The 11,916-nt window shown below is 39.5% G+C and overlaps 1 protein-coding gene across 1 annotated transcript in view; it reads left to right on the plus strand.

The window, feature by feature from the left end:
* The first annotated feature begins 4,352 nt into the window (after positions 1–4,352).
* tnmd (tenomodulin) overlaps positions 4,353–11,916 on the plus strand; it is a 90,501-nt gene continuing 82,937 nt past the window's right edge. Inside the window, exons 1-2 of the mRNA XM_037675708.1 lie at positions 4,353–4,400; positions 7,533–7,667. Coding sequence (XP_037531636.1) covers positions 4,353–4,400; positions 7,533–7,667 — 183 coding nt within the window. The remainder of the gene's footprint in view (positions 4,401–7,532; positions 7,668–11,916) is intronic.

Consider the following 11,916-nt stretch of genomic DNA (forward strand, 5'->3'; position numbering starts at 1 on the left):
CCTCTCTGAGTGACAGAAGCTCAACAAGGTTTTGGAGGACGACTCAAGAGTTGTTTTAAAAAGCAAACAAGGAACATCTTTTTTCCAGATGGCCCTGACAAAAACAGAGAGCCTGCGTGAATCACTACAAGCCATTTGGAGCAGAACTACTATCTATTTTAAAAAAAAAATACCTCACGAGTTGGTCTGTCGGGTTTGAAATGTGCGGCGTTGCTGCTGGTCACAGCTCTTTATCTGTGTTTGCAAAAGTGACAAATACAAAAGAGAAAAATTCCCGTTGAAGCTATCAGGACTGAGGCATGACAAGGAAGGAGTAAACATTTATTTTGTGATTCTGTGTGGTTTCCTACAGCTGCCTCTGTCAACCTCTGCTCTAATCTGTGAGTATCTGCTATATACTCCCAACTAAATTGCTGTTTATTCTATTCTGTAGCTGTGAAAGCTGCAGCCTGCTTCTGAATGTTATCAAAGGGGAATGAGGGTCCCAGGATGCTCAACACCGCTGCTGACACAACATTATTCCTAAAAGACCCGCCACTTGATTTGACCAAGCAAAATGTCACGGTAATTGTGAAGATTTATATCAATGGGAAAGAGCTGACGAGGTCCCGCGGCTATCAGATCTGACAGACCTAATACGTGCTCGAATGTTGGCTGCCACACTAAAGGCTTGCAGGTTGACCAATTTTACCTGGAATGTTCCACCTCAGCTGATATTGACCGAGCAGCCGTTTTTCACTTTGGCAAATCAAGTGTGAAGTGGAACCTTTAGGTTGTGAAATTGTGTTTTTAATAAACTGGAATGCCTTCAGAGCCTTTTTTTTATTTTTATTTATCAAATATTTTAGCTTTTGCTTTTTGTGTTGTTTCAGATAACATGAAAGTTGGCAGACAGATGGTTTGTGTAAACAGGCAGACCTTTCAGTAGGTGTTCTTCTGTTGGAATCCTTCCCCTCCCTCGGGATGGGCTTAAATAAAATTAATTGTGCATTGTGAACTTTCTTTCCTGCAACAGAACAGGTGGCATAACGTAAAGACACTCTTAGACATGCAGTATTTCTGCAAAGCTCAGTCATTTGTGTTAAATGGATAATAAGGTGAAGATAACGCTTAACGTAAAAGGTACAAAGCACTGAAGGAGTGAAAAACAAACGACAGCTGAGCAGTCGTTAATAAACGTGTGAAACTAATTGGACAAAAATCATTAGAAATACCATACCAGCAAACCTATAGTGGCCATTTAATATAGGAAACCACGTAAATAAACTGATAATACAAATCTACAAAGAACAAAAATTGTGGTGAATTGACAAAAAGAGACAGATTAAGACGATGCTAATAAAAAAAAGCAATTAAAACGTGTCAAAGTTTATGCTGAAGGCGTTGGTAAAGAACCTAAAAGAAAAAATGCGGAGGCAGAAGGCTGGCAGGTAATGAGGACCACACTTTTAATAAAGAAAATCTAAAACCAAATTAATGACAAGAATCTGATAAATAAAAGAAACCACACCAAAAATACATAGAGGGAAACTATATACATTACAGAGAACAACAGCTTAACGGCAATTAGCTAACAGAAACTAGGTTTGACAGGACAAGTCAACAACGGAACAGGAACTACCGAAAAGACAGGAAGTAAGCTAAAAAAAACAAGGAACCTGGGCCAATGCAAAAACACAAAAGTACAGTAGGCACATGCAACCAATACAACAAACAAAAACTACATTTAAAAGTAAAAGAGAATTATGCAAAACCTTAAAGCAAAACCAGAAAAGCAACAAAATTAATTGTTTTTTAAGAATGTTGTTTGAAAAGAATGGATGGATGGATGGATGGATGGATGGATGGATGGATGGATGGATGGATGGATGGATGGATGGATCAAAAATTTCAGCTTATATTTAGTCAAAAACATGAAGCGGTACCACTTTATAATAAGGCTCCCCTTATAGATGGCTAATAAATAGTTTATAGATATGTTATTAATTCCTCTATAAGCACTTTGTAAATCATAAATAATCATAAATAATTGTTTATTATGCATTAATTAAAGGCTGACAAGAGAGACAAAACTGACCAGTGTCTTGCCAAATAGTGAGCCAAATCTGTTCACCTATATATTTCATTGACGTAATGCTTTTATGCTTCTAGTGCTTAGTGTATATTTAGTTGATGTTTGTCTTAGCTCATATCTTAGATCTTATTACTGTTTTTCTTTTACATTTTATTGTTGGATGTAATTAGGGGCAGCACGGTGGCACAACTGGTAGAGCTGTTGCCTCTCAGCGAGCAGGTCCATGGTTCAAACCCCGGTCCAGGGGCCTTTCTGGGTGGAGTTTGCATGTTCTCTCCGTGCATGCGTGGGTTTTCTCCATGTACTCCAGTTTCCTCCCACAGACCAAAAACATGCATGTTAGGCTGATTGGTGACTCTAAATTGTCCCTAGGTGTGAGTGAGAGAGTGAATGTTGTTTGTCTCGTTTGTCTCTATGTGGCCCTGTGATGGACTTGCGACCCGTCCAGTGTGTACCCCGCCCCTCGCACAGTGATTGCTGGACATGGGCACCAGTGACCACCGTGACCCAAAATGGAATAAGCGGGTAAAGATAATGGATGGATGGATGGATGGACTGTATTATTTTTCTTCTTCTTTCGGCTGCTCCCTTCTTCAGGGATTTGCCACAGCAAATTGACTCACAAGAAGACTTTGCAATTGTTTTTATGCCGGACGCCCTTCCTGGTGCAACTATAGACCACCGAGCTGCCACAGCCTTCTGTGTGGAGCAGGGAGCTGCCATTTAGGGTGCCTGGGGGAGCAGATGGTGGGGGTTGAAGGCCTTGCTCAAGGGCCCAGAGTGGGGCAAATGAGGGGGGGAGACAGGTGTTTCACCTTTCCCACCACATTTGATGTTGTTAGTACAGTAAGTCAAACCTTCTGATCACAGGCCCACTTTCTAACCTCTGCACCACCACTCCCCCAAAGTGATAATGCAACTATACATGAGAAAAATTACTTTATGGCATTAAATTGATCCATTTTCAGTTTTGTGATTAGTTTATAGTTTGATTTGCTCCAAATGTAGCATGTGTTATTCAATTACTGGGGAGACAAATTGACCTCATTTCCTTAAATGAATTGTTAAAATTGAATAGTTTTCATTTGATGCTATTTATATCTTAACATGTGAATCTTGACCTGCCATTGTGTATCTGTTCTTCCTTCCTGTTCCTCTCAAACCCAGCCGGTCGAAGCAGATGACCGCTTGTCCTGAGCCTGGTTTTGTTCAATGTTTCTTCCTCATGAGGGAGTTTTTCCTTTCCACTGTCGCCTTCATGCTTGCTCCAGATGAGAGTTCTGCTAAATTCAAATCGGTCTGCTCCTCAGATAAATATTGTTAAATTATTTTTATATATATGAATGCTTCTGTTCAGTGCCCTGAGATGACTTCTGTTGTGACTTGGCGCTATATAATTAAACTGAATTGAATTTAAAACCAGTTTCAGACTTCACTCTTTTTATAAACTGTGAACTATTTGAGTAGAAAACATTTCAAGTGGTGTAAGCTTATCTCAATAGTGTGTGATTTTGAAAATTAGAACATTCTGAGTAAAGATGTTCTGAAAATAACAGTTTTAGGATTTTAACCAAAAGTTTTTAAAAAAAATTAATTCTTCCATTTAATCGACGTTGTGTTTTTAATTGAAGGAGGTATTAATTTATTATTTTGCTTTTGTATTTTGACCTGTAAACTCTTGTCCTCAAATACCAGTCTCAATCATTTTTGTTTCTTTTCATTCAATCTGTGCACAAGCGTGAATTCCTTTAATATAAAAACTCCGATGATTTTGTCCCACAGTTCTTTAGTCGTCTCGGCTGTTGTTTACTTGACCTGTTTTCTTTGTGAGCGTGCCGACTCAGCGAGGGAAGCGATTTGAAATCTCTATGAAGCTTCTGAAAGAAAAGAAGAAAAACTTAAACTACTTGATGATGCTTCAATACATTCACATAATATAACTATATTTTGTTATAACTTTGAGTTTTCTGATACAATGGGATGTGAGGAAACATGTGCAGAATGATCATCTTAATATTCTTTGGAATTTAATCTTTTTCAGCCTAAAATTGTTCGAGACTTCCTACCTTTCAAACAGAAGCACACCAGCAGGAGGGACATCTGCTTTGCTTTAACGGGTATCACAAACGTTTCGGTAATTCCACTCCATCTAAAAGTCCCCTCCCTTTCAGCACACCCCCAAATTACAGCGGTGGAATGAAGCTCGGACGCCTTGCCTTCCAAAAAGCATTGGTATTTTCCTAAGAGCTTCGGAAAGATTCCTTTGCAGGGTTGCATCATGGAAGCCAGCAGTCAATCCAGCAGTCAGCAAATTCTGTGGAGAGATGTGAGTCTGTTTTCGTCATCATTTGTTTTTACCACAGTTAATTAACCCGCTGCAAAGAGGGCTAAAGATGTATTTATATATAATGTATTGAATTTTAGTAGGAGCTTCAGCTATTACACTTTATTAAAATAGTGGCAGTTTGCAGAACTGCTGCTTTGAAAATGAGAAAAATCATGTGAAATAAAGTCAAAGATTTAAGTTAAATATTTCAACCTTTTAAAATATCTTTTTATTTGCTTTGCCTTGTTTATTTGCTTCTTATCCAGGAGCATGAAAAGGACCAAACAGAGTTTTAGGGCTCTGAAATTCTACTTTTCTTCTTCTCTTGGTATTTTTGCAACAGGTGAACTTCACAGCACAGCCTTTCATATTACATATAGAAATGTATTTATCAGAAGTTATCTTTTCTCACCGGGCATCAAAGGAAAGGTTACTGCAGCAAATACACATGCAGAATCTGCAGTAAGTGATGGAGAGTGGTTATGAATAAGAAATCACCTGTGGCCTCTTTTAGCCTTCATAGGAATTTAAATTATCTTATAAGTTTGGTCTGGTGAGGCGAACCACCGCCTCAGCTTGTTGCTTATGTAGGCGAGCTGTTGTCGATTTATTTATTTATTTTTTCTGGGGGTTTTTTGTTTTTTTTTAAGAAAGTGCTCATTCTTGGCTTACAAACAACAGGGGGCTTTGGGCACTTTTCTTCCCGGAGCTCAGGAGGAATTGCCTGGCTGATTCTGAACTCCTAAACCTTTAAACACTGGTTGGCGGATGCTGTGCACTCAGACTGCTCACACTGTCTCCGTCCCCGTCCCCGTCTTTATTCCTGTCTGTCTGTCTTTCCATCCCACCTTTTCCCCCAGAGCGTTTGATATTCAAAGCGCAGCCAGAGAGAGGTTTGTCCTCGAGTTAAGTTTCCACTGCTTATGCAACCTGCCACATGAGCGTGGATTTCATCCAGTATATATTTTTTTAATCTTCTTCTCTCTGAGAAATTCTGAGAGTGAGGAATTTCTGGCTGTACATCTGTTTTTCATTATGCTCAGGGGATTAACAATACTTTGGAGAGCTTCACTTTTCCAGGGCTAAAGAATGGTGCAGGTAGCTTCATCAAATGGAAAAGCAGACGTAGAAGATGTCCTGATAATTTATATTTTGGTCTCACTGCTAAAACACTTCATCAATCCTGCTGTATGTCATCAAAAAACAATCACATTTCCACATAATTTAATACTTCTTTTAATATAAAAAGCTATTAAGGATTATTTACTGTGACTTTTTAAACAGCATTAAAAGCAAGCAGTTATTAATTCAGGAGTAATTGCCATATGTATTTAAAAAGTCATTATGCGAACTAGCCCACTGCCTAACAACTATAACAACCTCAGCCACAATAGGAAACCAAAGCTGCTTTATCATCTTTTTAAAAGACACAAAGATAAGCAACACCAATTTTGCTAATTGAAGTTGGTCCCATTTTTAAAAAACATATCTGCTTTTCTGTTAACCTCGGAGACCTTCAAATGTGGTCCGGTGTGAATGAGGAGCTTTCATTTTCTCCCTGCTGGAGCTCCAAAGGAACAAAAGCTCATCTTTATTAATTTGTGGCCTTAAGCTTTGGGAATTAACTACAGCGGGCAAAGTTATAATTCAAAAAGAAGTTGAACAAATGCAACCTTTCTGTGACATGTCTAGTTGTGTGTTCTCCGCCTGCTGCGGGAATGGATTAATGTGTGCTATTATCTTATCTATGGAAATATTTATTAGAAAGGTCAAATTAAATTATAGCCTTTGAAACAATTCCAATAAAACAGAAAATCCTGATTTAAGGGTTATACTACCATATTTTTTGGACTATAAGGCGCATGAAGCGCAACAAAACAGTCAAACTTTATTCAACTCATTCACAATAACTCAATATTATGTTGTACCACATAAAATTGGTTTGAGGTCAGTAAGCACAGCCAGAATTAATGCACAGGGCTCACTGTTGATTGTTGAGAAAATCAAAGGATTTTAAATGCGCCTTATAGTCCGAAAAATACGGTAAATGATTCTTTGAAAAAATATATTAAACATATCAGCACGAGTGGAAATAAACTAGAAGTTCTCAAGTTGAAAAATGGTTTTGGTTAAGAAGCATTTGACCACAGAGCTTCATCCAGCCATCGTTTTCTTAAACCGCCTCTCCTTTTCCGTGTCGTGGCGAGCTGGTGCTTATCTCCGGCGATCACTGCCCAGTCCATCACAGGGCCACATATGGAGCTCCAGACATGGCTTCATATGACGTTAACGGGATGGTTCAGATCTTTCGTGGAAAGATTATAAACAATGAGTATCTTACCCGTTGTAGATGGCGCCACATTAGTTCATGTCTAATAAAGGCCGAGACCAAAATAAAACACTGCTGCCAACTCGTATCTCCAACATTTCATAGTGATTCATATAAACCTCATAAACCTTCATTCACTGTCACTTTCGCATTATTTGGATATTTACATGGAATTTTAGGGGATATTTGTGATTTTAGGGGATATTTGTGGATGACGGCAGCAAGTAGCTGAAGCAGCTTCCAGCAGGAATATCATATTTGCCTTGCAATGCAAACCTAACTGCAAAACCAAATCAAAACTCTTTCATTTGTATTGCATGAGAAACACAAGATCAGTTTTGCAAACAGTAGCTGGTCACAGAGCTACTTAACAGACCTGATTTTTTTTTTACTCTGCTCTTCTTTTCTTCTTCTCAAACACAGATAGGAGGAAAAAAGCAAACTGGGTGGTTACCGCTTGCCAAAATTATTATCTACTCATAATTTCGAATCCTCTTCTCGTTTACTCTGAACTCTGAGGCAGTCTGCCACGTCTCACTGAGCTGAGCAGAAAGCTCGACACATAAAACTTTTCGTCTAAAGGACCCCAGCAGACCAGACTGCGTAAATCATTTTCCATTGCACTTGATCTCTCTCCATTGCTTCGTCCCTACTAATAGACAAACAGTGCCGCTGAAATATTTTTACTGTAAAAGAGAGAAAAAACGGTTTACTTTAAATATTGCAAGCGCTTGTTTTACTGCATGTCCAGTTCATTTGACAGTAATATGTTCTTGATTTGGAAAAATTTGTTCTGTTTGCAGGTTGAAGCTGCAAAAGAGAAGAAGCCTAAGTATCACTCCTGCCAGTGGGTGGTTCTTACCCTGGCTCTGGTCTTCCTGGCTTTGGCTGTCTGTGTTTTCAGTCTGAGATACATGTGGGGCCCAAGTCTGGGGAAGGTAAGTCTAAGTAGCACCTCGGTACTTTACTGTCATCAGCTTTATTGTAACTATCTGAGGTAAATGTGGTCCTCGTGATAGATGGAAGACACTCCGAGCTTCCACATCTGCAAATCATACAGGTTAGATCAAAGGGGGGGAAAAAAATATGTGAGCGAGGAAGACGGATGGCCAAACAAGAAACCAGAGGCAGCTGCATTGTATTCGAATAGATTAAAAGATGTGTGGGCTATAGAAGAGACAGCTGTATTTTCCTCAGCTCATGTTTTGGCTGTCAGATCTGTAATTTTGTGAAGTCTTGGCTCTGACCACAAACCATTTTTTTTACTGCTGCAAATGTTGCTCTGTTGAATTTATCTACTTTCTGCTCAAATTGTAAACATCTTCTCACAATGAAGGAGCCTGGTAACTAAAGGCTGACCCTAATTGCTGTTGAACAGAGTGGCCGCAGAAGGACTGAAGCCTCTCAGCAATCTAATTGGGATAAACTCTTGTCCTGGCAATTCATCTTGTAAAATCCAATTCAATCACACTTGATGGAGAACATTTTCACTCTCCTCCCTTTCACAGATTTTCCCAAGGGGCCGAAAGAGCTAATTTACCAAAGTTAGATGGAAAAATACATCAATAATCTCACATCCAGAAATTGGATGCTTCATGTTCTGAGCCTGGTAGGAGAAAGATAATTAGACTGAAATGATGAGTGAAAATGAACACACACGGTTGAAACTTGATTTTATAAAAGCGGCTTTGTGTGCACAGTGAATGCTGGGAGGTCAATAAGGGGAGGTGTGGTGTGCTGGAAGTTGCTTGCGTTCATACCCGTGTCATTGTTGCAGCTAATAAACATTAATTCAGTGCACACATCTCTGTTTCTGCCTGCACTGAGGTACAAATTTCAACTGCAGACAGTCCTTTCTCAGTTCAGGTTAGCAAAGGGTCGTCTGCGCTTCCTGTATAGATGGTATTGTCCACGCTCGTTCTTTTCAACGCAGATATGAATCACCTTTGAGCCATCTCCTTTGTCCTTGTTAAATATTTCATGCCGGAGGCAGAGCAGTCATTATTTCCACTTTAATAAGCTGTGATCATTCTCACGTGGCTCAAAACGTGTTGATGGCAGAGGTTGCCCAGGCGATGAATATCAAACCTGCAGACCCTGGGTTTTGCTTTAATGGGGCCTTGAGGGAGAGGCTTATTGCCCGGCGTCTGTATCGGGGATTAAGATGGAGCCACTTCAAATGAAGATCACCTGTTTGTTGGATGTGAGAGGAAACTCCTTCAAACATGGAAAAACTCAGGTAAAACCACGCTTGAGGTAAGAAAATGGATTGATACAGGTAATTGATGAACATATTTGGCAGCAAGCATCCTATTCGATGCGGTGTGAGGTGCTACGATGCAATACTTATTTTTGTTTCACCCACTAATCCTGAGCAGAATCCTCAGCTACAGGTAAAACCAGCCAAAGCAGGAAAGTGTGGACTGTGTGAGTCTTTATAACTCAAATTCTACTTAACTTTAGAGCTTATATGAACATTCACAATCATGTTGAATCGGGTTTGAAGCAACAGAAACATACAGACAAACTGTTGCCATGGTTTCCAGAATCACTTTTTTTTTGCATCACTTGGCTGCTAGGAAACATGCAGAAGCTTAAGCAATAATTCAGGTATTCATATTTTAAAGATCTGTTATTAATATATATCCTTCCTACTCATTTACTCTGTAAAGCTGTGCTAATAAATATCACTGAAGGATGTTCAATTGTTTTTTGCCGCAGTTGTCACAAAAATGTTCTGCCATCACTTGCCCAAGAACAGACTCTAATCAAAAACAATTTTTCAGATCTTTTGAAATGGGTTGTTTAAAAAAATATAAAGTTATTATCTTAACTGCTGCAGACAGTATGTGAGTGTCATTAGCTTGGAATAGACCCCAGTGGCTCAATACCACTTGGATTAGGCATTAGCTTTTCAGCCCAGTCCGAGTTATACTGTTTTGTCAAACTCATTCAAAGAGCCATGTACAACAGGTAAAATATCAAATATTCATGATTTTGCAGAGTCGTACCTTTAACATGTAAATTGGTATTGCAGGATGATGTTCCATATCCTATTTTTACACACAGAGAGAATTTATGAGGACTTGCTCTGGACTTTCTCCACACTTGGTTGTAAAAGGTGTGGTTCACTGCAGGAGATCTTCAGTGCAACTTTTTATCACAGATAAAATTTATCCTGAGTGACACCCTTGGTGGAGCACGGGGGAGTTGATTCCACAAATACACCTGTGAAACTCTTGTTTCGTATCACATCTAGAATAAAAGTTGAGGCTCTCTACCGATCAATAATGATGAACGTTTTTTGTGTTGGCACATTGTTATTTACGTTATTGACGAATGTGAAGCAGTAATCGCATGTCAGCTTGCAGCTCACTCACCAGGACTCCTTTCGTTCTACAATATCTTCTATATTCACAGTTTCATTCAGAGATTTTCTGGACAAATTAGCACTGGAATTGTGTAATCTTATACGCCACCCCTCCAGGTCTTGTGAAGAAAATTTCAGGGCAACAGAGCTAACTGATAATTACCTACTCTCCATACCCTCTTTTATCTTGCACAGAAAGACAGGAGGCTGGAGTCTGGCTATAAGGAAGTCTACACCCCAGACAGATCGCTAGTCCATCACAGGGAGACAGATACGGACACTCGCACTCAGCCAATACATAATAAGCAATTAAACTTAACCCTCTTGCTGTGAGGAAACGGTGTTTTCACTGCACTGCTATGCCTCTACGTTAAATCATGCAGGAAAATCCAAACTAGCTTAGAGAACAAAGTATTCAGGAGCAAAAGTGTCAAATGTTTTCCTTCAGGAAAAAATAAAAAAAGAGCAAAAAAGAAGAACCTTGAACATTTTCCGATTAGCAACATTGCTCTCTTAAATGAGTTCAAGAGCGTTCCATCTGCTTGAATGTTGCGATCTTTGCTACGTCCCATCACAAACCAGGGTTGGAGAAGAAAATGATCCAAGCAGAGTTAGGCAGCAGAGAGCCGGCAGGCTACGATAAAAAAAAAATGATCAAGAAAAAAAAAAGAAAGAAAGAAAGCTAAGCCAAGGACACTGCAGAAACAGGAGGCTCAAAACTTGACAGAACTAAAACTGAGCAGAAAACAGAACAAAAGGGGTGGCAAGACTGACAAAAATGGAAAGACTGGAGATGAACAAAAATGTTGCTGCATTTCATTTACCTCAAACGTTGGACGTCTAATCTGGGAACGCCATCAGATCTGACTTTTTGTTGTTCTAACGGTTGCACTCATTCACCAGGCTTACTGCTTTTAGCAATAGAAGTGATAACATCGATCTCTGTGCATTGTGCGCTCCCAGATGTAGCAACAAGATCACCAACAGTGGGTGACAATTATTATGTGTGGCCTCATTATTGAGATGCAAACTAACAAAAGTTAACGTAAAAGGTTTATTACTGCACGTGTCACAACTTTTCATGCGCAACTCAGCACATCTGAGACTCTCTCATATAAACTGAAACCTGATCTTAACTATTTGACCAGCTGTAAGATTCATTCATTCAACCTTTATTTATACAGGTTAGTGCCCACTGAGCCTCGGGGACTCATTTACAAGAAATTCTTAAAATGTTAAAAGAACAAGACAGCTTTTATTTTTACTTTACAAAATATTATTGATTAAAAAGACAGTTGCACAGATACTAGGATGCATTCTAAAGTTGCTTTAGTGATAGTTATACATAAAATAATGAATGTCTTCAGTTGGACATGATCAGCAAAAATACATATTAAAATGGATATGTAAAGTTGGGGATGACACGGTGGCACAATTGGTAGAGCTGTTGCCTCTCAGTGAGAAGTCACTGGTTCAAATCCTTTCCCGGGCCTTTTCCGGGTGGAGTTTGCATGTTCTCTCCATGCATGCATGTATTTCCTCCGGGTACTCCAGGTTCCTCCTACAGACCAAAAACATGCATGTTAGGCTGATTGGTAACTCTGAATTGTCCCTAAGAGTGAGTGAGAGAATGAATGGTTGTTTGTCTCTATGTGTCCCTGTGATGGACTGGAGACCTGTCCAGGGTGTCCCCTGCCTCTCACACAGTGACTGCTGGATATGGACACCAGTGACTCTTGTGATCCTAAAAGGAAGAAGTGGGTAAAGAAAGAGGATGGATGGATGGATGGATGGATGGATGGATGGATGGATGGATG

The sequence above is a fragment of the Nematolebias whitei genome, chromosome 4 (genome assembly GCF_014905685.2).
Source record: "Nematolebias whitei isolate Nwh7 chromosome 4, NemWhi1, whole genome shotgun sequence".
Classification (NCBI taxonomy): Eukaryota; Metazoa; Chordata; class Actinopteri; order Cyprinodontiformes; family Rivulidae; genus Nematolebias; species Nematolebias whitei.